The 21,672-nt window shown below is 41.3% G+C and overlaps 1 protein-coding gene across 1 annotated transcript in view; it reads left to right on the top strand.

Annotated features, from left to right (window-relative positions):
* Positions 1–21,672, top strand: part of LOC140906549 (carbonic anhydrase 13-like) — a 41,048-nt gene that overhangs the window by 3,511 nt on the left and 15,865 nt on the right. Inside the window, 2 exon segments of the mRNA XM_073330660.1 lie at positions 3,022–3,072; positions 7,589–7,786. Of these exon segments, the coding sequence (XP_073186761.1) occupies positions 3,022–3,072; positions 7,589–7,786 (249 nt within the window).

Genomic DNA, 21,672 nt, shown 5'->3' with positions numbered 1-21,672 from the left:
CATTTGTGTGTGTATGTCCCCATGTATAAATAGATAGATATAGAGATACACTATACTCATTGGTACGCTGTATAGCTACAGATATACGCTATATTCACTGGTTCCAACTGGATGAAATGATCAGTGCAGATTGTCCAGTGCATTTATATCACCAATACTAAGTGTGTTACTTTGTCACCACCCTAATCTTTGCTTTGTTCTTGTAAGTGCTCCTATTTCACATGATATAGGCATCTGATATAGGGAGGCACAGCAGTGACACTTTGAGAATTGGCTGCCATGTGGAATAGGGCTCAGTCCTATAAGGTGCTTAGCACCTCCTATGAAGAGATGGGTGCTCTCAGCACTTGACAGGATTGGGCCGTTAATGACAAATGGGGAATGGTTACCTTTAGTATGCTATTTCTCTAATAAAGAATTTGAAAAATGCTTGTATGTGTACTGTGTATGACTGTAAAGAAATTATAAAGCTGTTGCAACTACTTTAGGATTAAAGTGTTTTTGTGGTCACTGATAAAAATGAAACTGTTATGGATAAAGTAAAAAGAGTGTTGGAGTTTCTCAGGGCATACCTCTGCCCCCATAGGTAGGTTAATTTCAGTGTCTTGTTTGAGAAGTACACACTGAACTCTGCATTTCCAACGATTATTTTATTTAGCGCTAGCATTCTTGTGAAATAATATTTTCTTAGAGCACTGTGATGTGCTAGTGACCTTAACTTCAGTTTAAGGTTTTTGTGTGGCATAAATCCATGCTATAGTTGCTCTTTATAAATAATCAAAGATATAATCGAACAACAAACCAACAACCTTACTCCGTATAAAAGAAGCCAGTCCACAAACTGAATATCCTCAACTCAGCTCCTGCAAAACACTAATTCATGTCTACAAATATAAATCTACACCCTCACCTGAACCCTGACCCCCAAATGCATATGGTATCTCTGATAGTCAGATCCCAAGCTATTTAGGGTTTTATAGGTGAAAGCCACTACTTTTAATGCCACCTGAAAATCAGCAGCCAGCCAGAGGAGATTTTGGAGGACTGGTATCATGTGCTCATCATGACAAGCTGCTCTCTTCACGAGAATCAGTTTCCAAGTTGATACAGGGTGTAGCCCTATGTGGAATGGATTGCAATAGCCTAATCTTGAAGTGACAAACACATGAGTGACGTATAGTGAGCTCTGCCTCCAAGATAAAGGAATGCAATCTTCAGATGGAGGGAAAAATATTTTGGTCACTGTTGCTATATGATCATTTAACTGTCCCTGGGATTCTTAACAAAATACTTTCTAGGATCTCTCTGGCAGGGCTTGTCTACACTTACAGTGCTGCACTGGTGCAGCTGCACTGCTGTAGCACTTAGAGAAGATGCTAGCTACACCAACATGAGAGCTTCTCCCATTGCCGTAGTTAATCCACCTCCCTGAGAGGCAGTAGCTATGTCGATGGGAGAAGCCCACCTGTCGACATAGCGCTGTCTACACTGGGGATTAGGTCAGTATAACTGTGTCACTCGGGGTGCAGATTTTCCACACCCCTGAGCAACATAGTTATACCGACATAAGTTCCTTGTGTAGACCATGCCCAAGCTTCAGAAAAGAATGAAATAACTGCAAGGTAGTCCCATCTACTTGCACTCGGGGCTGCGTGGTTTTGTACATATCTGATAGATCCAGTAATATCATCATGGACACCTGCAATGAATTCCTGGCCCCAGTGAAGTCAATGGGAGTTGACACTTACTTTTATAGAGACAGGATATCACCTCATATTTTTTACATTGGTAAGAGATCAGTGATCAATACTAGTAGTGCAGTCCCATTACCGTAACAAGGTCTGAAGACAGATTGACAAGAGTCAAGGAGATCTGAGTCCTCCTCGTGTACTCTGAGAATTGTCTCATTACAACCTTATCCATAATCTTAACCAAAACTGGAAAATTAGATACTGTGCAATATCTGGCTAGACTGTCAGTGTCAAGTGATAGTTTCTTGAGCCACTATTACACATTTTTCCTTTAGAGCACTCAACATTTGGCCCTTCCTTAAGTATAGACAATCTCCACCAGCAAAGGATACAGTATTTTCCTGCTAACTTTCACCAGAAAGAAAAGGCATGTGTCCAAAGAACAGGTTTTGGAGCAAAGTTCTCTCAGTATAACCAGAAATGTAACAAAATAAATTAGTATATCAGTTAGAGATTGCTTTGAGTTTCTTAGGCAAGTCATGTGGGCATTTTGTGAAAGTGTGTATCAACTTTCCTTTAAGGAAGTACATTCAACATTAGAATGGGGGAAGCAAACAACATTTTCCTGGCTCAATGGAGGCATATAGGTCACAGATCAAATTCAGCAGTGATTAACAATTCATTAAATCCCATTGATTTTAAATAGGGTTGCACAGAGTGTAGGTCAGCACTAAATTTGGCCATAATGTATATATTCCACCAATTAGAATGATTCCGTTTTAGCCAATCAGACACAATATCTATGCTTGCTATGTGAACTATAATAACCAGTTATGTAACGGAGGTCCCAGAGTGGCAACAGTATCAGATTAAATATATTGGTATATTGTAAACCATATTTTAACAAAATTGTATAAATAAAAGTTAAAGACTAAAACATTTTGACCTTCTGGCCAGATTTACTGAAAAGCCAAAGTTTATGGATGCTTTGTGTCACTAGAGTGGTGCAAAGCAGCTGAAGTAAACAAGTGAATCTGACCCTCTTAACTTATGAAAAGTAGGAAAGCAGATGCTCATCTCTGTTACATATTTCTGCAATTTCTTTATTAAACCAAAGTAAACTTTTGGGTGCACAACTAGCTAATGACTTGTAATGTTACATTTATTTTATGTACCAAAACAGTTTCAAACTAGAATTGCAGAATCAGGCCTTTTCATATATTCTGAAGCCTGAAGGGATCATTGTGACATCTAGTCAGGCCTCCTACATAGTCCAGGCCGTAGGATTTACCTGAAATAATTACTTTTTGAACTACACCCTATCTTTTAGACAAGCATCCAATCTTGATTGCCAGTGATGGAGAGTCCACCACAATCTTTGGTGAGTTGTTCCAAAAAATTATGCCTTATTTCCAATCTGCATTTGTCTAGCTTCAACTTTCAGCTATTGGATTTTGTTTTATATTTGTCTGCTAGATTAAAGAGCCAATTATCAAAATTCTGTTCCCCATAAAGTACCTACAGATTGTGAACTAGTCACCTCTGAACCTTCTCTTTGTTAAGCTAAATAGATTGAGCTCCTGTCACTACAGGACATGGCTTTCCAATCTCTCAAACATTTTCATGGCTCTTCTCTGAACCCTCTCCAATTTATCAATATCGTTCTTGAATTGTGGACACCAGAACTGGACACAGTTTTCCAGAAGTGATTGCACAGTGCCAAATACAGAGGTAATATGACCTCCCTACACATACTTTTTCTGTCACAAGTCTAGAGAAGCTAAAATTGTCTTTGTTACAATAATTCACAAGAAAATTCTTTCCCACTGAAGGATGAAGTAGTCAGTAAGAATTTGAAAATAAATTATTAATCTGGTTTTGTTGTGTTTTAGGCATTCGATTACAAAATATTTAGTGATGGTTACAAATTGTTAACATTAGATTGGTAACGTTCGTTTTTTTGGCTGTCAATTTATGACTTTTAAAACAGTTGGGTTTGAAGTAAAAAGCTATGATGACTTCTTGATCTGCCGTTTCAAGCAAGTAAGATGTGTTTTGTAAATTCTGCTATTTAGTTAATAGATTTTGAGTTTCCATCTTATTGAGTAAAAATTACCCTCAGACACATCCCAGACCGAAAGCCTCTACCTCTATGCTGCGTGCAGACAGCCTTTTTTCTGACATGCAAATAATTGCTCTTCTCTGAGACCTATTCTGTGCATTTTCCCTCTGTTGTTTAGGAGAGCTGTACTCTCTTTATGAAAGTGATTAGAGGAGAAAGAGATTTCTAAGAGACCTGCTTTCCTAAAACTCATGCAGTGGTTTGAGCATTGGCCTGCTAAACCCAGGGTTGCGAATTCAGTCCTTGAGGGGGCCATTTAGGGATCTGGGGCAAAAATTGGGGATTGGTCCTGCTTTGAGCAGGGGGTTGGACTAGATGACCTCCTGAGGTCCCTTCCAACCTTGATATTCTATGATTCTGTGATTCTATGATTCTATGTAAGCTTTCTGCGACACACTGAGGGCTTGTCTACACTGGCAATTAACAGGATTGCAACTTTCTTGCTCAGGGGTGTGAAAAAACACCCCCCTAAGTGCAACAAGTTTCAGTGCTGTAAAGCGCCAGTCTAAACAGTACCTCAGCGCTGGGAGCTACGCCCCTCGTTGAGGTGGGTCGCTGTGCCGCGACCACACAAGGCACGATAAAGTGCTTTAGTGTTGCCAGTGTAGACTAGCCCTGACTTGACACATTGATGCTATTTTAGGGCCTGTGAGGTGCTGAGTGCCAAGCACTCCATTTAAAATCAATGAGTGTGAAAGGTACTCAACACCTCTCCGATTTAGGCCATTAGTTGAAAAGCACTGAATGTGCTAGGGAAAGATGGAGCCAAAATGGATGAGGATAGGGCACAACTAGTTTGAGTGATGGAGACAAGCAAGCCTGGTGTGAATGAAGCTGACATTTCAAGAGTATTTAATAGCATCCCCAGCATGCATTTAGCAGTGCAATAGCGGGCAAACACTGTGATACTAGTACATTTCTAGTACTGAAAAGACAAATCAATTGCACTTTTATTGGAGGATAATGGCAGTGCCAACACAAGTTACCATGGGCTAGATTCTCATACTTCTTTACTCCTTGAGTAATCCCATTGATTTCAATGGGACTACTTGCACAGTGAGACACTACTCAGCATCTGATTTACCATTGCTTCTAATATTGTTCCTGCTTTTAGTTTATACCCTGAAATCTATGTAGCCAGATTCTGATACTTTTACTTATATTAAGTACTAATGGGGCTACTCAAAAAACAAAATATCAGAATCTGGCCTTACATAGCTAACTCGTCACCAATACATTTTGCTCAATACCAAGAATATCTCTTTTGTGTCTCCTTAAAAGTGATAATCCTACACGCAGTTTAGTATATCTCTTGTATTGTTGTTTCCTGATTATCACAGATTTATAGCAAAATTCTCTATTTTGCTTGGCATTATTTTCTAACTTTGTATGAACAAAATAAAATGGAAATCCATTCAGTCTTACAAAGGAAGCACAAATTATTGCTGTGACTATTATTATTCATATGGAAAGCCAGGGAATATGTAGACCAGACAGCCAAGGATATTGAGACAAATCAGTAGAACTTGTTTAAATACATCAAAAGTCAGATGCCCATATCTGAGTCCACCAGATCAACAAGAGCTAGAAGAATCATTTAAAGCAGCATTTGTTTCCAGTCTGTAAGAGAAATAGTTTTGTTTGTTTTTTATTGGGATGTGTGAAGATATTATTAAAGAAAAGACAAATCAAAAAGATGAGCTTGACATTTAGTTATGAACGCTGTGAGATCCATGGTTAGTTTTATTATACGCAGGAACAAACTCCACTGTCCAGACGCAGCTCCTGGGAACATACTGTCTCCTGCATGCATGAATCTGTCCCTATTGATAAACCATTTGTTGTCTTAAGGAATGTTGCTGTCATGGCAGGTTTTGAGAGTGAAGGAAGGAGGGTGTTTCTAGTAGCTAGGGCCAGTCTTGAAGACAATCTTGATTGGGACAGAGATCTCATACTGGACTCTGTATTCAATAGGCAACCAGTGCAGAGAGCATATCATAACCTGTGTTATTAAATAGGTGGGCTGATGCATTTTATACCAGCTAGAGCTTGTTCAGTGTGTTGTCTTTATTCCTATATGTAACTAGTTTGGGAAGGATTATATTTTTATCGCTAAATGTTAGTAAATGTCACACACTCACAAACGGATGAAAAAATATATTCATCCATAATAATTAAAATTTACAGATAGGCACAGTAAGAAAAATGCTAATTGTGAATTTATTTGATGTAAGGATGTTTATTTTGTAAATTTTTACATGTGATGTTGACCCCTTCCTAACCCCATAGTTTTATGCAACAGTGAAAATTTAAATAAATAAAAATGGAAAAAGCTTAAAAATAAACATTGATCATCCATCCATCAAAATTATATAACATGAAATTCTGTTAAGTCTATGTATAACAAATTGTAATAATCAAAAGGTTATAAATGACTGGATTACTGTGCCCTAATTCTGAGAGTGACAGGATGGGATATAAACTTCTGGTCCTTATTTGTTTGTGTGCGTTCCCCCTGCCTGTCCCCCTGGCTACCCCTCAACCTCTGTTTGGGTTTATGGTAGCACTGAGGAGTCCTAAAGGACCCCAAGCTACAGACGGACTTAACAATTTTGAAAGCAGATGCCCTTAATAATGGGAGGAGGAGGAGGTCATAGAGGAAACAAGTTCTTCAAAATTATTTCCTCCTCCTAGTAGCATCACCTTAGTCTTGCCTGGATCCATTTTTAGCCATTTGCACTCCTTCCATATGCGGATTTTGGCTAAACACTGAGAATGCCGAGAGATGGTGCTGTTTCCATTTGTCATAAAGGAGATATAGAGTTAGGTGTCATCTGTATATTGTTGACACCTCCACCTATTTACCCTCGCCATCTCATCCATTGGCTCCTCACTGAATAAAATGGAGGTGGGGGGGAGAAGGGGAAAAGGACTGATCCTTATGGAACTCCAGTGGTGCGGGCTGTGAAGATGGAGATACAGTTGTCCAGAATGCCCCTGATCACAGAAGTATGACTTGAGCCATTTCAAGGAAACTCCATCCACCCCTGCGGCTAGTGGGACAGGAGAATTTGATCAGTGGTAACAAATGCTGAAGAGAGGTCCTGCAGGATGAGAATGGAAGTACTTCACTTGTCTATGCACAAACCCCAGCATCCCCACACTGTCAGAGCTTCTGCCTCCAGGGATACCATGAAGGAACCCCTTAAAGAGGGGGGCCTTGAGGAAAGATAATGTAGTGAGGTCTAGATGAAACACTGTTGGATTAAAGCAAGGTCTTTGGAGGCCTGAAAATTTAGTTGAGACACACAGTATGCTAGAGGCAGGATACTGGATTGGAAGGAAAACTTGTTAAATATTGGTGTTGCTCAGATGAAGAGTTAAGTATCTCTGAGCTTACTGAATGAACAGGTGCCTGCTGCATTCCTATTGGCTAGAAGAACCTGGGAAGAGGCAAAAAGTGCCAAACTAATGTTCTAATTTGTGTTTGATCAATTAGACTGGAGAAGGATCTGTGTTGAGAGCGGAGAGCTGTCTGATGACCTGGCAAAGACAGCCGTATGATATATTGAATTCCATTCTTTGGTGAATCTTTCTGTTTTTAATTTAAAATAAATAAATAAAATTAATTAAAATAATCCAGGTGAGTTCTTGTGATTCATTTTCTCATTTGTCAGTTGCTTTTTTCTATGAAAATAGCAAACACAGTGAAATTACTTACTTACTTACTTAATTAAAAACACCTTATTCCCCACTTCCTTCCAATACATTTTAGGACCTGCTCGCTGGAAAGAGGTTTTCCCTGTCGCTAATGGAGACCGTCAATCCCCCATTGACATCAAAACTGAAGAAACCAAATATGACCCTGCTCTACCTCCTATTAGCCCCAACTATGATCCAACTTCTGCTAAAGTCATCCTCAACAATGGACACTCCACCAGTGTAGAATTTGATGACACAGAAAATAAATCAGGTTTGTTTCTGTTCATATTTAATTGTACTTTTTCTTTCCCTGTCTCTTGAATGGAGTACAGTCTGGGTATGTTGCACTGGAGATTATATCATGGCATATGAACAGCAACCCTGTAGTTCTGAGTCCAAAAGAAATACTTTTTCCTGATTTTCAGTTTGTTGCAATATTGAGATGATTTCTTAAAGAAATTCTAAATCACAGTTTCTCAGAAAATGCCCAGGTTCACATTCTGTTAATTTTTCCCCACATGGTATAGTATCATCCATACGGTATCCAACCCCCAGTTTGAATTGTTTTATAACACATTTTTCAAACACTGCTCTCCACAGCATAGATGGAGCCTTTGTGTCTCATTGCAGGTCCATTCAAATGAATAAGGTCCACTCAAATCTCTTATCTGTGTTTAAATACAGGTATTGCATGATTTATGTTCTTGCTCTGAACTCATGCCAAGAGTTGATCAATAAAGAACAAAGAAATTATATGTCAAAGGATCCTTTTTCTCTCTAAGAAATGTCATTGTCCCATTTTTTTTTAACACCCATTGACTCTCCTTTTGCAAACAACTATGGAGGCTCGGAGGTTGTCCTGTCCAAAAAACATTCTGTTATATTTACTGACTTCATATGGGTTTTCAGAATGCTTCCTTTGCATAGCAGAGAGGCAAGTTGCATCTACAGAAAGCTCTTTTTCAAACAATAAAAGTGTAAGCCCTTCACAAGCGAGAGAAGCCTCTTATGGTTGATCTGTTAATTTCAGATACTGCCTCACTACTTGGAGAAGGTTAGCAAGAGAAGCCTTTGTTATAAAGGCAAGTGAGAAGATAAACCCAAATTAGTATGGAACTGTTTTGATTTTTCTGTTTGCTGTTTGACATTTACAGGATGTCAGGATGTATTCGTAAATATTCTCAAACCCTTCTTTGTAACTAATCCAGTTTCATTAGCAGGTGCTGTAAGATCAAAGGTTGTTTGTATGTTTTACCAAGTTTAGGATAGTTAGGAAAGTGAGCATGGACAAAATAAGATTTACAAAGAAAGCTGAGCAGGAGAATCCTGCCTTCCCACATTACAGAGGAATGAGGAACTGCTTTAGGCAACAGTTTCTTTTCCTTCCATTTACTATATCTTCCAGATTGTTGAAACTTCTAAACTTCTGTAAACTTCCTGTAACATTGTTACACTTTACCCTATTGTGCAATATATTCGCAAGGCAGTATATGCCACATTGCCAAATTACAAATGCAGAAGCTGTAATCATATGAAGATTCTGGCACAGCAGACATTATTTTGAATGAAATGTTTGTAAACAGAAAATGGAATTGTGATATGTTCTGAAAAAGAGTTACAGATAATTTTATTGGGAACTTTTTGATGAATTATTGAATATTTCCTTGAACAAAGCATTTTTTTCAGTTTGCTTATTTGTAGGGCCGTCGATTAATTGCAGTTAACTCACACGACTAACTAAAATAAATTAATCATGATTAATCCCAGCTTTAATCCCACTGTTAACAATAGATACCAAATTAAATTTATTAAATCTTTTTGGATGTTTTTCTACATTTTCAAATATATTGATTTCAGTTACAACATAGAACACAAGTGTACAGTGCTCACTTTATATTATTTTTAGTACAAATATTTGCACTGTAAAAATGATAAAAGAAATAGTATTTTTCAATTCACCTCATACAAGTACTGTAGTGCATTCTCTTTCTCATGAAAGTGCAACTTACAAATGTTGATTTTTTTTGTTACATAACTGCACTAAAAAAAAAAACCATGTAAAACTTAGAGCTTACAAGTCCACTGAGTCCTACTTCTTGTTCAGCCAATCACTAAGACAAACAAATTTGTTTATATTTATGGGAGATAATGCTGCCCACTTCTTATTTAAAATGTCACCTGACAGTGAGAACAAACGTACTTTTGTAGACGGCATTGCAGGTATTTACTTGTGAGATATGCTAAACATTTGTATGCCCCTTCATGCTTTGGCCACCATTCCAGAGGACATGCTTCCATGCTGATGATGCTCATTAAAAAAATGTGTTAATTAAATTTGTGGCTGAACTCCTTGTGGGAGAATTGTATGTCTCCTGCTCTGTTTTACCTGCATTCTGCCATATATTTCATGTTATAGCAGTCTCGGATGATGACCCAGAGCATGTTGTTCATTTTAAGAACACTTTCGCTGCCGATTTGACAAAACGCAACAAAGTTACAAATTTGAGATTTCTAAAAATAGCTACAGCACTCGACCCAAGATTTAAGAATCTGAAGTGCCTTCCAAAATCTGAGAGGGACGAGGTGTGGAGCATGCTTTCAGAAGTCTTAAAAGAGCAACACTCCAATGAGAAAACTACAGAACCCGAACCACCGAAAAAGAAAATCAACTGTCTGCTGATGGCATCTGACTCAGATGATGAAAATGATCTGCTTTGGATCATTATCAAGCAGAACCCATCATCAGCATGGACACATGTCCTCTGGAATGGTGGTTGAAGTATGAAGGGATATATGAAACTTTGGCACACCTGGCACGTAAATATCTTGTGACACCGGCTACAACAGTGCCATGCAAATACCTTGTCAAGGTTCCTCCTCCACTCTGAACTCTAGGGTACAGATGTGGGGACCTGCATGAAAACCTCCTAAGCTTACTTTTACCAGTTTTCTTACAAGAAGACTTTTAATAGAAATAGAAGTAAATAGAAGTAAAGGAATCACCCCTGTAAAATCAGGGTGGTAGATACCTTACAGGGTAATTAGATTCAAACATAGAGAATCCCTCTAGGCAAAACCTTAAGTTACAAAAAAGACACACAGACAGAAATAGTCATTCTATTCAGCACAATTCTTTTCTCAGCCATTTAAAGAAATCATAATCTAACACATACCTAGCTAGATTACTTACTAAAAGTTCTAAGACTCCATTCCTGGTCTATCCCCGGCAAAAGCAGCATACCACAGACACACAGACCCTTTGTTTCTCTCCCTCTTCCCAGCTTTTGAAAGTATCTTGTTTCCTCATTGGTCATTTTGGTCAGGTGCCAGCGAGGTTACCTTTAGCTTCTTAACCCTTTACAGGTGAGAGGAGCTTTCCCCTGGCCAGGAGGGATTTCAAAGGGGTTTACCCTTCCCTTTATATTTATGACATGCCCCCCAAATCTCAGCTAGGGTGAAACACTGGCTGGGATTTCTTCCTGGAGCTCTAGGAAAAACAGCGTTAATAAGACATATGCATCTCTAAACATACTACCAAGTACATAAAGACTAACAATATTTTCCACATCTCAAGGACGATTTTAACCAGTTGATTCTTGGAAACTTTCACGGGAGAGTGCATCAGCCACTTTGTTAGAAGCTCCTGAGATGTGTAGGATGTCGAAATCAAAATCTTGGAGAACTAAACTCCACCAAAGAAGTTTTTTGTTATTTTCTTTGATGGCGTGAAGCCACTTCAGTGCAGCATGGTCGGTTTGCAGGTGGAAACGCCGTCCCCAAACATATGGGCGTAGCTTTTCCAGAGCGTAGACAATGGCGTAACATTCTTTTTCACTGACTGACCAGTTGCTTTCCCTCTCAGACAGTTTTTTGCTGAGAAACACTACAGGGTGGAATTCTTGATCAGGTCCTTTCTGCATTAAAACTGCTCCCACACCACGCTCGGACGCATCGGTGGTTACTAGGAACGGTTTGTCAAAGTCTGGGGCCCTTAGTACAGGGTCAGACATGAATGTTGCTTTAAGCTTGTTAAAGGCCTTCTGACACTTTTTGATCCACTGAACAGCATTTGGCTGTTTCTTTTTGGTTAGGTCTGACAGTGGGGTGGCGATTTGGCTGTATTGCGGTACAAATTGTCTGTAATAACCGGCCAAGCCTAAGAAGGATTGAACCTGTTTCTTTGACTTTGGGACAGGCCACTTTTGGATAGCATCCACTTTGGCCTGTAGGGGGCTGATAGTTCCTTGACCCACCTGGTGTCCAAGTTAAGTCACTCTGTTTAGGCCTATTTCACACTTCTTAGCCTTAACAATCAGTCCTCCCTCCCATATGCGCTGGACGACTTTTTGTAGATGTTCCAGGTGGTCTGCCCAGGAATCCGAAAATATGGCCACATCGTCAAGGTAGGCGACTGCATATTCTCCTAATCCCGCTAGGAGACCATCTACTAGTCTTTGGAAGGTGACGGGTGCATTTCGCAGCCCGAAAGGGAGTACATTAAATTCATACAGCCCGAGATGTGTGATGAAGGCTGACCTTTCCTTGGCAGATTCATCTAGCGGTACCTGCCAGTACCCCTTGGTTAAGTCCAAGGTAGAGATGAACTGGGCCCATCCCAGTTTCTCTAATAGTTCATCTGTGCGTGGCATTGGATAGTTGTCTGGGCGAGTTACAGCATTTAGCTTACGGTAGTCCATGCAAAAACATATTTCCCCATCTGGTTTGGGAACTAGAACCACTGGAGATGCCCATGCACTTCCAGAGGGGCAGATTACACCCATCTGTAACATATCCTGGCTCTCCCGTTCTATAGCAGTTTTAGCTTGAGGAGACACCCGGTAAGGTTGGACTTTAATTGGGCGAGCATTACCTGTGTCAATGGAGTGGTATGCCCGTTCAGTCAGTCCTGGGGTGGCTGAGAACGTTGGCGCGTAGCTAGTACACAGCTCCTGGATCTGCTGTTGCTGCATACGCCCAAGGGTCATGGAGAGGTTCACCTCTTCCACACCACCAGCACTTTTCCCTTCGTAGTAGACACCTTCAGGCCACTCAGCGCCGTCTCCTCCCTGGGCTGTAAACTGACAACCCTTTAATTCTCTGGAATAAAAGGGCTTTAGAGAATTAATATGGTACACCTTAGGCTTTCGGTTGGAGGTGGGGAATGCTATGAGATAATTAACAGCTCCCAGGCACTCCTGGACCGTGAATGGCCCTTCCCACGATGCTTCCATTTTATGGGCCTGGAGTGCCTTTAAGACCATGACCTGGTCCCCTACTTTGACGGAACGCTCTCTGGCATGTTTATCATACCAGGCTTTTTGCTCTTTTTGAGCATCCTGTAAGTTTTCTCTAGCAAGGGCTAAAGAGGTTCGGAGGGTGTTTTGTAGGTTGGTTACAAAGTCCAGAATGTTAGTTCCTGGAGAAGGTGTAAATCTCTCCCATTGCTGCTTCACCAACTGTAATGGCCCCTTAACCTCACGGCCATATACAAGTTCAAATGGGGAAAACCCTAAACTGGGATGGGGTACAGCTCTGTAGGCAAAGAGCAACTGCTGCAACACTAGGTCCCAATCATTGGAGTGCTCATTTATGAATTTACTTATCCTGGCCCCCAAAGTTCCATTAAACTTCTCCACCATGCCATTTGTTTGATGATGGTAAGGAGTGGCAACCAAGTGATTTACCCCATGAGCTTCCCAAAGGCTTTCCATAGTTCCTGCCAGGAAATTAGTCCCTGCATCGTGAGGATGTCGGAGGGCCAACCTACCCTGGCAAAAATGTCTGCTAGTGCCTGGCACACACTTTTAGCCCTGGTGTTGCTTAGAGCTACTGCTTCCAGCCATCAGGTGGCAAAATCCATGAAAGTCAGTATGTACTGCTTTCCTCTGGCTGTCTTTTTCGGAAAAGGACCCAGAATATCCACAGCTCCTTGCTGAAATGGAACTTCAATGATGGGGAGTGGCTGGAGAGGGGCTTTGACCTGGTCTTGGGGTTTTCCCACTCTTTGGCATACTTCACAAGACCGGACATAGGTAGAAACATCCTTGCCCATTCCCTCCCAGTGGAATGACCCCCCCAAACGGTCTTTGGTCCTGTTCACCCCAGCATGGCCACTAGGGTGATCATGGGCTAAGCTCAAGAGCTTGGCCCGGTATTTAGTTGGAACTACCAACTGTCTCTGAGGATGCCAGTCTTCCTGGTGTCCACCAGAAAGAGTTTCCTTGTATAAAAGTCCTCTTTCTACAACAAACCTGGATCAATTAGAAGAGCTGAGAAGCGGTGGGTTGCTCCGTGCCGCCGTCCAAGCTCTCTGGAGGCTTTCATCTGCTTCCTGTTCGGTCTGGAACTGTTCCCTTGTTGCTGGAGACATCAGTTCCTCATTGGATTGTGGACCTATGCTTGGTCCCTCTGGAAGCGATGTAGGGGATGGGGCTGTTTCCGTTGACTGTGAACCGCTTTCCGCTGGTGCACTATGTTGGGATTCAGGCTCCGGCTGAGCCTCTTGTGTAGGGTTATCTGCTGCTGCTGGTTCAGGTTCGGTGGGGCCCTCTGGTGTTGAGTTTGCAAGTACTGGATTCAGTGCTGGCAAATGGTCTGGTGCTGGTTGTTCCGCTGGTTCCGGTTCTGGGACTGGTTCCATCTGGGTCTCTGGGACTGGATCCACTACTGCTGTTGCAGACATTGGCCTGGGGTCTGGATCCATCACCTCTGACTGGGTCCTGATCGAATTTTCCGGAACAGAGCTAGGCCTCACGGCTTGTATAGCCTGGCTATGGGTGACCATTCCTACCCTCTTGGCCTGCTTCACATGACTGGCCACGTCTTCCCCCAACAGAATGGGGATGGGATAATCATCATAGACTGCAAAAGTCCACGTTCCTGACCAGCCCTGGTACTGGACAGGCAACTTGGCTATAGGCAAATTGAAAGAGTTGGACTTGAAGGGTTGAGTCGTCACTTAGATCTCTGAGTTGATTAAATTGGGGTTCACTAAGGAAGCATGGATAGCTGACACTTGTGCTCTGGTGTCCCTTTTTCCTGCCCACACTCAGAGTTTCCTTCTGCTCCAAGGGTATCTGGGAGGTATCTGGGCCTGCAGACCTCTGGTGTGATCCCGGTGCAATGAACTGTAATCTGTTGGGGTTCTTGGGGCAGTTGGCCTTTACATGCCCCAGCTCGTTACATTTAAAACATCGTCCAGCTGACGGGTCACTGGGGCGAGGTGGGTTGCTGGAGAACGGGGTGGTGGGACGATAAGGTGTCTGGAGGGTTCTTTGGGAGGTAGGTAGGGCTTTGGGTGGCCCCCGGTAATAGGGTGTGTTCTGGGGTTGTCCCTTCTGGTCTCCGCTCCAACTGCGACCAGTTTTCTTCTTCTCTGCCACCTCCACCCATCTGGCTCCAGTCTCTCCTGCCTTGATTACAGTTTTGGGCTTCCCATCTAGGATGTATCTTTCTATTTCCTCAGGAACCCCCTCTAAGAATTGTTCCGTTTGCATTAGGAAGGGCAAATTTACTGGAGATTCAACACTTGCTCCTGATATCCAGGCATCCCAATGTTTCACAATGTGGTAGGCATGTCGGGTAAATGACATGTCTGGTTTCCACTTTAGGGCTCTGAACCTCCGACGAGACTGCTCGGGTGTTATCCCCATTCTGACTCTCGCCTTGGATTTAAACAGTTCATACTTGTTCATGTGTTCTTTAGGCATTTCAGCTGCCACCTCAGCTAAGGGTCCACTGAGCTGCGGCCTCAGCTCTACCATGTATTGGTCAGTAGACATGTTGTACCCAAGGCAGACCCTTTCGAAGTTTTCTAAGAAGGCCTCAGTATCATCGCCTGCCTTGTAGGTGGGGAACTTTCTGGGATGGGAAGTGGTACCTGGAGAAGGATTGCTAGGGTTTGTTGGTATATTCTGCTGAGCCTTTACCTTCTCCATCTCCAGTGCATGCTTCCTCTCTTCTTCCCTCTCCTCCTCCACATGCTTCCTCTCTTTTTCCTTCTCCTCCTTCTTCAGCCACATGAGTTCTATCTGTCTTTCATGTTCCCTTTGTTTTTCCTCAGCCTGAAATCTGGCTAATTCCAGCTTTTGTCGAGCCGTGGATTTTGTCATCCTAACCTCTCTGTTTTTAACTAACTTTACACCCAATTTAGAAATTGGTTTAGAAATAAACAAAGAAAACTTTGCTGTAAAATTTTGCTGTGCTGGAATAGAATACCTATTCTCTGATAGTGATTGTCAGCCTACAGAAAAAGACAATTCCCTTGTCTCTGCTCTGGCCCCAAATCAAAGCAAAAAACCTCCAACTACTTGGAAACCTGCTTACCAGCAGCCCAAAGGGAAAAAAATTCCTTTTCAAACTTGTGCTCCTTGTAAAAAAATCAAAATCCTAAAAAAAATAAGCCCTTCCACTTTTGTCTCCAGGCAAATGGGTAGAACACTTTCCCTATTTACTTTTAGGGGAAAAAAACCCCTTCTGGTTTGGAAGACTGAATTTCCCTGCAGGAGTTAAGTACCCTGCCTCCAGGCAAAGAAAACCTGCAATTCACAAAGATAATCCCCTTTTGTCTCTCCTCTGGCCCCAAAGCAGAGAAAAAACAAACTGCTTTCAGTTTCAGCTGCTTTCTGGACCTCCTTTCCAGCAGCCCCAAAGGAAAAAAAAATTCCTTTTTAAAATCTGTATTTCTAGTTCAAAAAATCTCAAATTGATCTCAAAATGATTTCAGGTTAATCCCACCACTCTGCCACCATGTCAAGGTTCCTCCCCCACTCTGAACTCTAGGGTACAGATGTGGGGACCTGCATGAAAACCTCCTAAGCTTACTTTTACCAGTTTAGGTTAAAACTTCCCCAAGGTACAAATTAATTTTATCCTTTATCCTTGGAATATCCACTGCCAGCACCAAACTCTAACTGGGTTTACTGGGAAACATAGTTTGGACACGTCTTTCCCCCCAAAATCCTCCCAACCCTTGCACCCCACTTCCTGGGGAAGGTTTGGTAAAAATCCTCACCAATTTGCATAGGGGACCACAGACCCAAATCCTTGGATCTGAGAACAATGAAAAAGCATTCAGTTTTCTTACAAGAAGACTTTTAATAGAAATAGAAGTAAAGGAATCACCCCTGTAAAATCAGGGTGGTAGATACCTTACAGGGTAATTAGATTCAAACATAGAGAATCCCTCTAGGCAAAACCTTAAGTTACAAAAAAGACACACAGACAGAAATAGTCATTCTATTCAGCACAATTCTTTTCTCAGCCATTTAAAGAAATCATAATCTAACACATACCTAGCTAGATTACTTACTAAAGTTCTAAGACTCCATTCCTGGTCTATCCCCGGCAAAAGCAGCATACCACAGACACACAGACCCTTTGTTTCTCTCCCTCTTCCCAGCTTTTGAAAGTATCTTGTTTCCTCATTGGTCATTTTGGTCAGGTGCCAGCGAGGTTACCTTTAGCTTCTTAACCCTTTACAGGTGAGAGGATTTTTCCTCTGGCCAGGAGGGATTTTAAAGGGGTTTACCCTTCCCTTTATATTTATGACATACCTGTTCTGACTTTCAGGTGACACTGTAAACAAGAAGTGGGCAGCATTATCTCCCACAAATGCGAACACACTTGTTTGTCTGAGCAATTGGCTGAACAAGAAGTAGGACTGAGTGGACTTGTAGGCTCTACAGTTTGACATTGTTTTGTTTTTGAATGCAATTATTTTTGTACATAATTCTACATTTGTAAATTCAACTTTCATGATAAAGAGGTTGCACTGCAGTACATGTAATGGGGGAATTGAAAAATACTATTTCTTTTATCATTTTTACATTGTAAATATTTGTAATAAAAAAGAAATATAAAGAGAGCACTGTACACTTTGTATTCTGCTTTGTAAATCAATATATTTGAAAATGTAGAAAACATCCAAAAATATTTAAATAAATGGTATTCTATTACTGTTTAACAGAGCAATTAAATGCACGATGAATCTCGATTAATTTTTTTAATCACACGATTAATCACGTTTTATTTTTAAATCACTTGACAACCCTACTTATTTGGTTTAAATACTGTGTTTTGGTAGCTTACAAGTGTGTGTTCAAACAATATTCAAATAAGTATGTGTTCAGAGATATAAAAATCATCCAAAGCACAAGATTTCAACTACTCAGACATCTGTTGGGAAAATAACACAGCAGGGCACAGATTATCCAACAAGTTCTTGGAATGTATTGGAGACAATTTTTTATTTCAGAAGGTGGAGAAAGCTACTCGGGGAGAGGCTGTTCTAGGTTTGATTTTGAAAAATAGGGAGGAACTGGTTAAGAATTTGAAAGTGCGAGGCAGCTTGGGTGAAAGTGATGATGAAACGATAGAATTCATGATTCTAAGGAATGGTAGGAGGGAGAACAGCAAAATAAAGACAATGTATTTCCAGAAGGCAGACCTTAGCAAACTCAGGGAGTTGGTAGGTAAGATCCCATGAGAAGCAAGTCTAAGGGGGAAAACAATTGAAGACAATTAGCAGTTTTTCAAAGAGAAATTATGAAGGGCACAATAACAAACTATCCCACTGCATAGGAAAGACAGGAAGTAGGGCAAGAGACCACCCTGGCTTAACCAGGAGATCTTCAATGATCTAAAAATCAAAAAAGAGTCCTACAAAAAGTGGAAACTAAGTCAAATTACAAAGGATGAATATAAACAAATAACACAGGTATGTAGGGACAAAATTAGAAAGGCCAAGGCACAAAATGAGATCAAACTAGCTAGAGACATAAAGGATAACAAGAAAACATTCTACAAATGCATTAGAAGCAAGAGGAAGACCAAGGACAGGGTAGTCCTGTTACTCAATGAGGGGGGAAAACAATAACAGAAAATGTGGAAATGGCAGAGGTGCTTAATGATTTCTTTGTTTCAGTTTTTCACCAAGAATGTTGGTGGCGATTGGATTTCTAACATAGTGAATGCCAGTGAAAATGAGATAGGATTAGGGACTAAAATAGGGAAAGAACAAGTTAAAAATTACTTAGACAAGTTAGATGTCTTTAAGTCACCAGGGCCTGATGAAATGCATCCTAGAATACTCAAGGAGCTGACTGAGGAGATATTTGAGCCATTAGTGATTATCATTGAAAAGTCATGGAAGATGGGAGAAATTCCAGAGTACTGGAATAGGCAAATATAGTGCCCATCTATAAAAAGGGAAATAAGGACAACCAGGGGAATTACAGATCAGTCAGCTTAACTTCTGTACCCAGAAAGATAATGGAGCAAATAATTAAGCAACCAATTTGCAAACATCTAGAACATCATAAGGTGATAATTAACAGTCAGCATAGATTTGTCAAGAACAAATTTTGTGTCAAACCAACCTGATAGATTTCTTTGACAGGATAACAAACCTCGTGGATAGGGGGGAAGCAGTAGATGTGGTATATCTTGACTTTAGTGTGGCTTTTGATACGTCTTGCATGACCTCATAACCAAAATAGGGAAATACAACCTAGATGGAGCTACTAGAAAGTGGGTGCACAACTGGTTGGAAAACCGTTCCTAGAGTGTAATTATCAGTGGTTCACAGTCATGCTGGAAAGGCATAAAGTGTGGGGTACCACAGGGATCAAATTCTGGGTCTGGTTCTGTTCAGTATCTTCATCAATTACTTAGATAATGGCATAGAGAGTATACTTATAAAGTTTGTTGATGATACCAAGCTGGGAGGGGGTTGCAAGTGCTTTGGAGGATAGGATTATAATTCAAAATGATCTGGACAAACTGGAGAAATGGTCTGAAGTAAATAGGATGAAATTCAATAAGCACCAATGCAAAGTACTCCACTTAGGAAGGAACAATCAGTTGCACACATACAAAATGGGAAATGACTGCCTGGGAAGAAGTACTGCGGAAAGGGATCTGGGGATCATAGTGGACCACAAGCTAAATATGAGTCAACAGTGTAACACTGTTGCAAAAAAAGTGAACATCATTTTGGTATGTATTAACAGCAGTGTTGTAAGCAAGACATGAGAAGTAATTCTTCCGCTCTACTTCTCGCTGATTAGGCCTCAGCTGGAGTATTGTGTCCAGTTCTGGGCGCTACATTTCAGGAAATATGTGGACAAATTGGAAAAAGTCCAGAGAAAGCAAACAAAAATTATTAAAGGACTAGAAAACATGATCCAAGAGGGAAGATTGAAAAAACTGGATTTGTTTAGTCTGGAAAAGAGAAGACTGAGAGGGGACATGATAACAGTTTTCAAGTACATAAAAGATTGTTACAAAGAGGAGGGAGAAAAGTTGTTCTTCTTAACCTCTGAGGATAGGCTAAGAAGCAATGTGCTTAAATTTCAGCAAAGGAGGTTTAGGTTGGACATTAGGAAAAAATTCCTAACTGTCACGGTGGTTAAGCACTGGAATAAATTGCCTAGGGAAATTTTGGAATCTTCATCATTGGAGATTTTTAAGAGCAGGTTAGACAAACACCTGTCAGGGATGGTCTAGATCAGTGCTTCTCAAAGCCGGTCCGCCGCTTGTTCAGAGAAAGCCCCTGGCACGCCAGACCAGTTTGTTTACCTGACGCGTCCACAGGTTCGGCCGATTGCGGCTCCCACTGGCCGCGGTTTGCCACTCCAGGCCAATGGGGGCTGCGGGAAGCAGCGCGGGCCAAGGGACATGCTGGCCACCCTTCCCGCAGCCCCCATTGGCCTGGAGCTGCGAACCGCGGCCAGTGCGAGCCGCGATCGGTCGAACCTGTGGACGCGTCAGGTAAACAAACTGGTCTAGCCCGCCAGGGGCTTTCGCTGAACAAGCAGCAGACTGGCTTTGAGAACCACTGGTCTAGATAATACTTGGTCCTGCCATGAGTGCAGAGGACTGGACTAGATGACCTCTCAAGTCCCTTCCAGTCCTGTGATTCTATGATATCTCAACATGTTCGGTGTTGCCTGGACTTCTGTAAGGAATACTTCTGCTGGATTCTCTTGACCCAATTTATTTATATAAATAATATGTTTCATATTTAAAGTGACAGTGTCATGACAAAAAGTTAGAAATGGGCCCAACTGTAACTTCAGATCTGAACCTATATTCAGACTTCATTGGCTAGGTTTTCTCCTATGTTGTGGCCTCAATCCAAGTCAGCTAATCCAAGCAGCTGGGAATCCCCTCAGTGTGGGAATCCTAGAGGTGGAGCTGATATAGCCTATTAGAAAGAGGCATGGCTGAAGTGTGACTGTGCGTTGGTGATCCCCTCCACCTGGCATACCAGCCACTTGGGGCCACAGACACTTGGCATAGTTTAGATCAACCCTGAGGCTATTTCAAATTAGGTCAGGGACTGACCTGGCATAGAAACAGCCCTGGGTCTGGAAGCTGCAAATGGCTTCTTTGGGACTTCTCCTTTGACTCCCCCCACCCCCAACATATATGCAGCACAGCTGAGGATCAAGGCCCATATTCATAGATTCATAGATCTTAAGGCCAGATGATACAATTGTGATCATCTAGTCAGATCTCCTGCATAACACAAGCCATAGAACTTCCCTGAGTTAATTCCTGATTCAAACACAATAGTTGTGCTTGAACGAGAGCATATATTTTTTAAAAAAATCCAAACTTGATTTAAAAATTTCCAGCAATGGAGAATCCAGCACAACCCTTGGTAAATTGTTCCAATGGTTAATTATCCTCACTGTTTAAAAAAAAGTGCTTTATTTCTAGTCTGAATTTGTCTAATCTGTTTTTTCTAGTCTGGATAGCTTCAACTTCCAGCCATTGGATCTTTGTCTTTGTCTGCTAGATTGAAGAGCCTTTTATTATCAAATTTCTGTTCCCCAATAGGTACTTGCAGATGGTGATCAAATCACCCCTTAACCTTCTCTTTGTTAAGCTAAATAATTGAGCTCCATAATTCTCTCACTATCAGCCATGTTTTCCAATCCTTCAGTCATTCTTGTGGCTCTTCTCTGAAACCTTTCCAGTTTTTCAACATTCTTCTTGAAGTGTGGACACAAGAACTGGATGCAGCATTCCAGTAGTGGCCACACCAGTGCCAAATGCAGAGGTAATATATACCCTCATGACTCCTACTTGACATTCCTGTTTATGTGTCCAAGGATTAGCCCTTTTAGCCATGTTTCACTGGGAGCTCAT

Source organism: Lepidochelys kempii, chromosome 2, assembly GCF_965140265.1.
Source record: "Lepidochelys kempii isolate rLepKem1 chromosome 2, rLepKem1.hap2, whole genome shotgun sequence".
NCBI classification, from domain to species: Eukaryota; Metazoa; Chordata; order Testudines; family Cheloniidae; genus Lepidochelys; species Lepidochelys kempii.
Note: the sequence above shows the minus strand (reverse complement) of the source record. Positions and strands in the feature narration are given on the sequence as shown.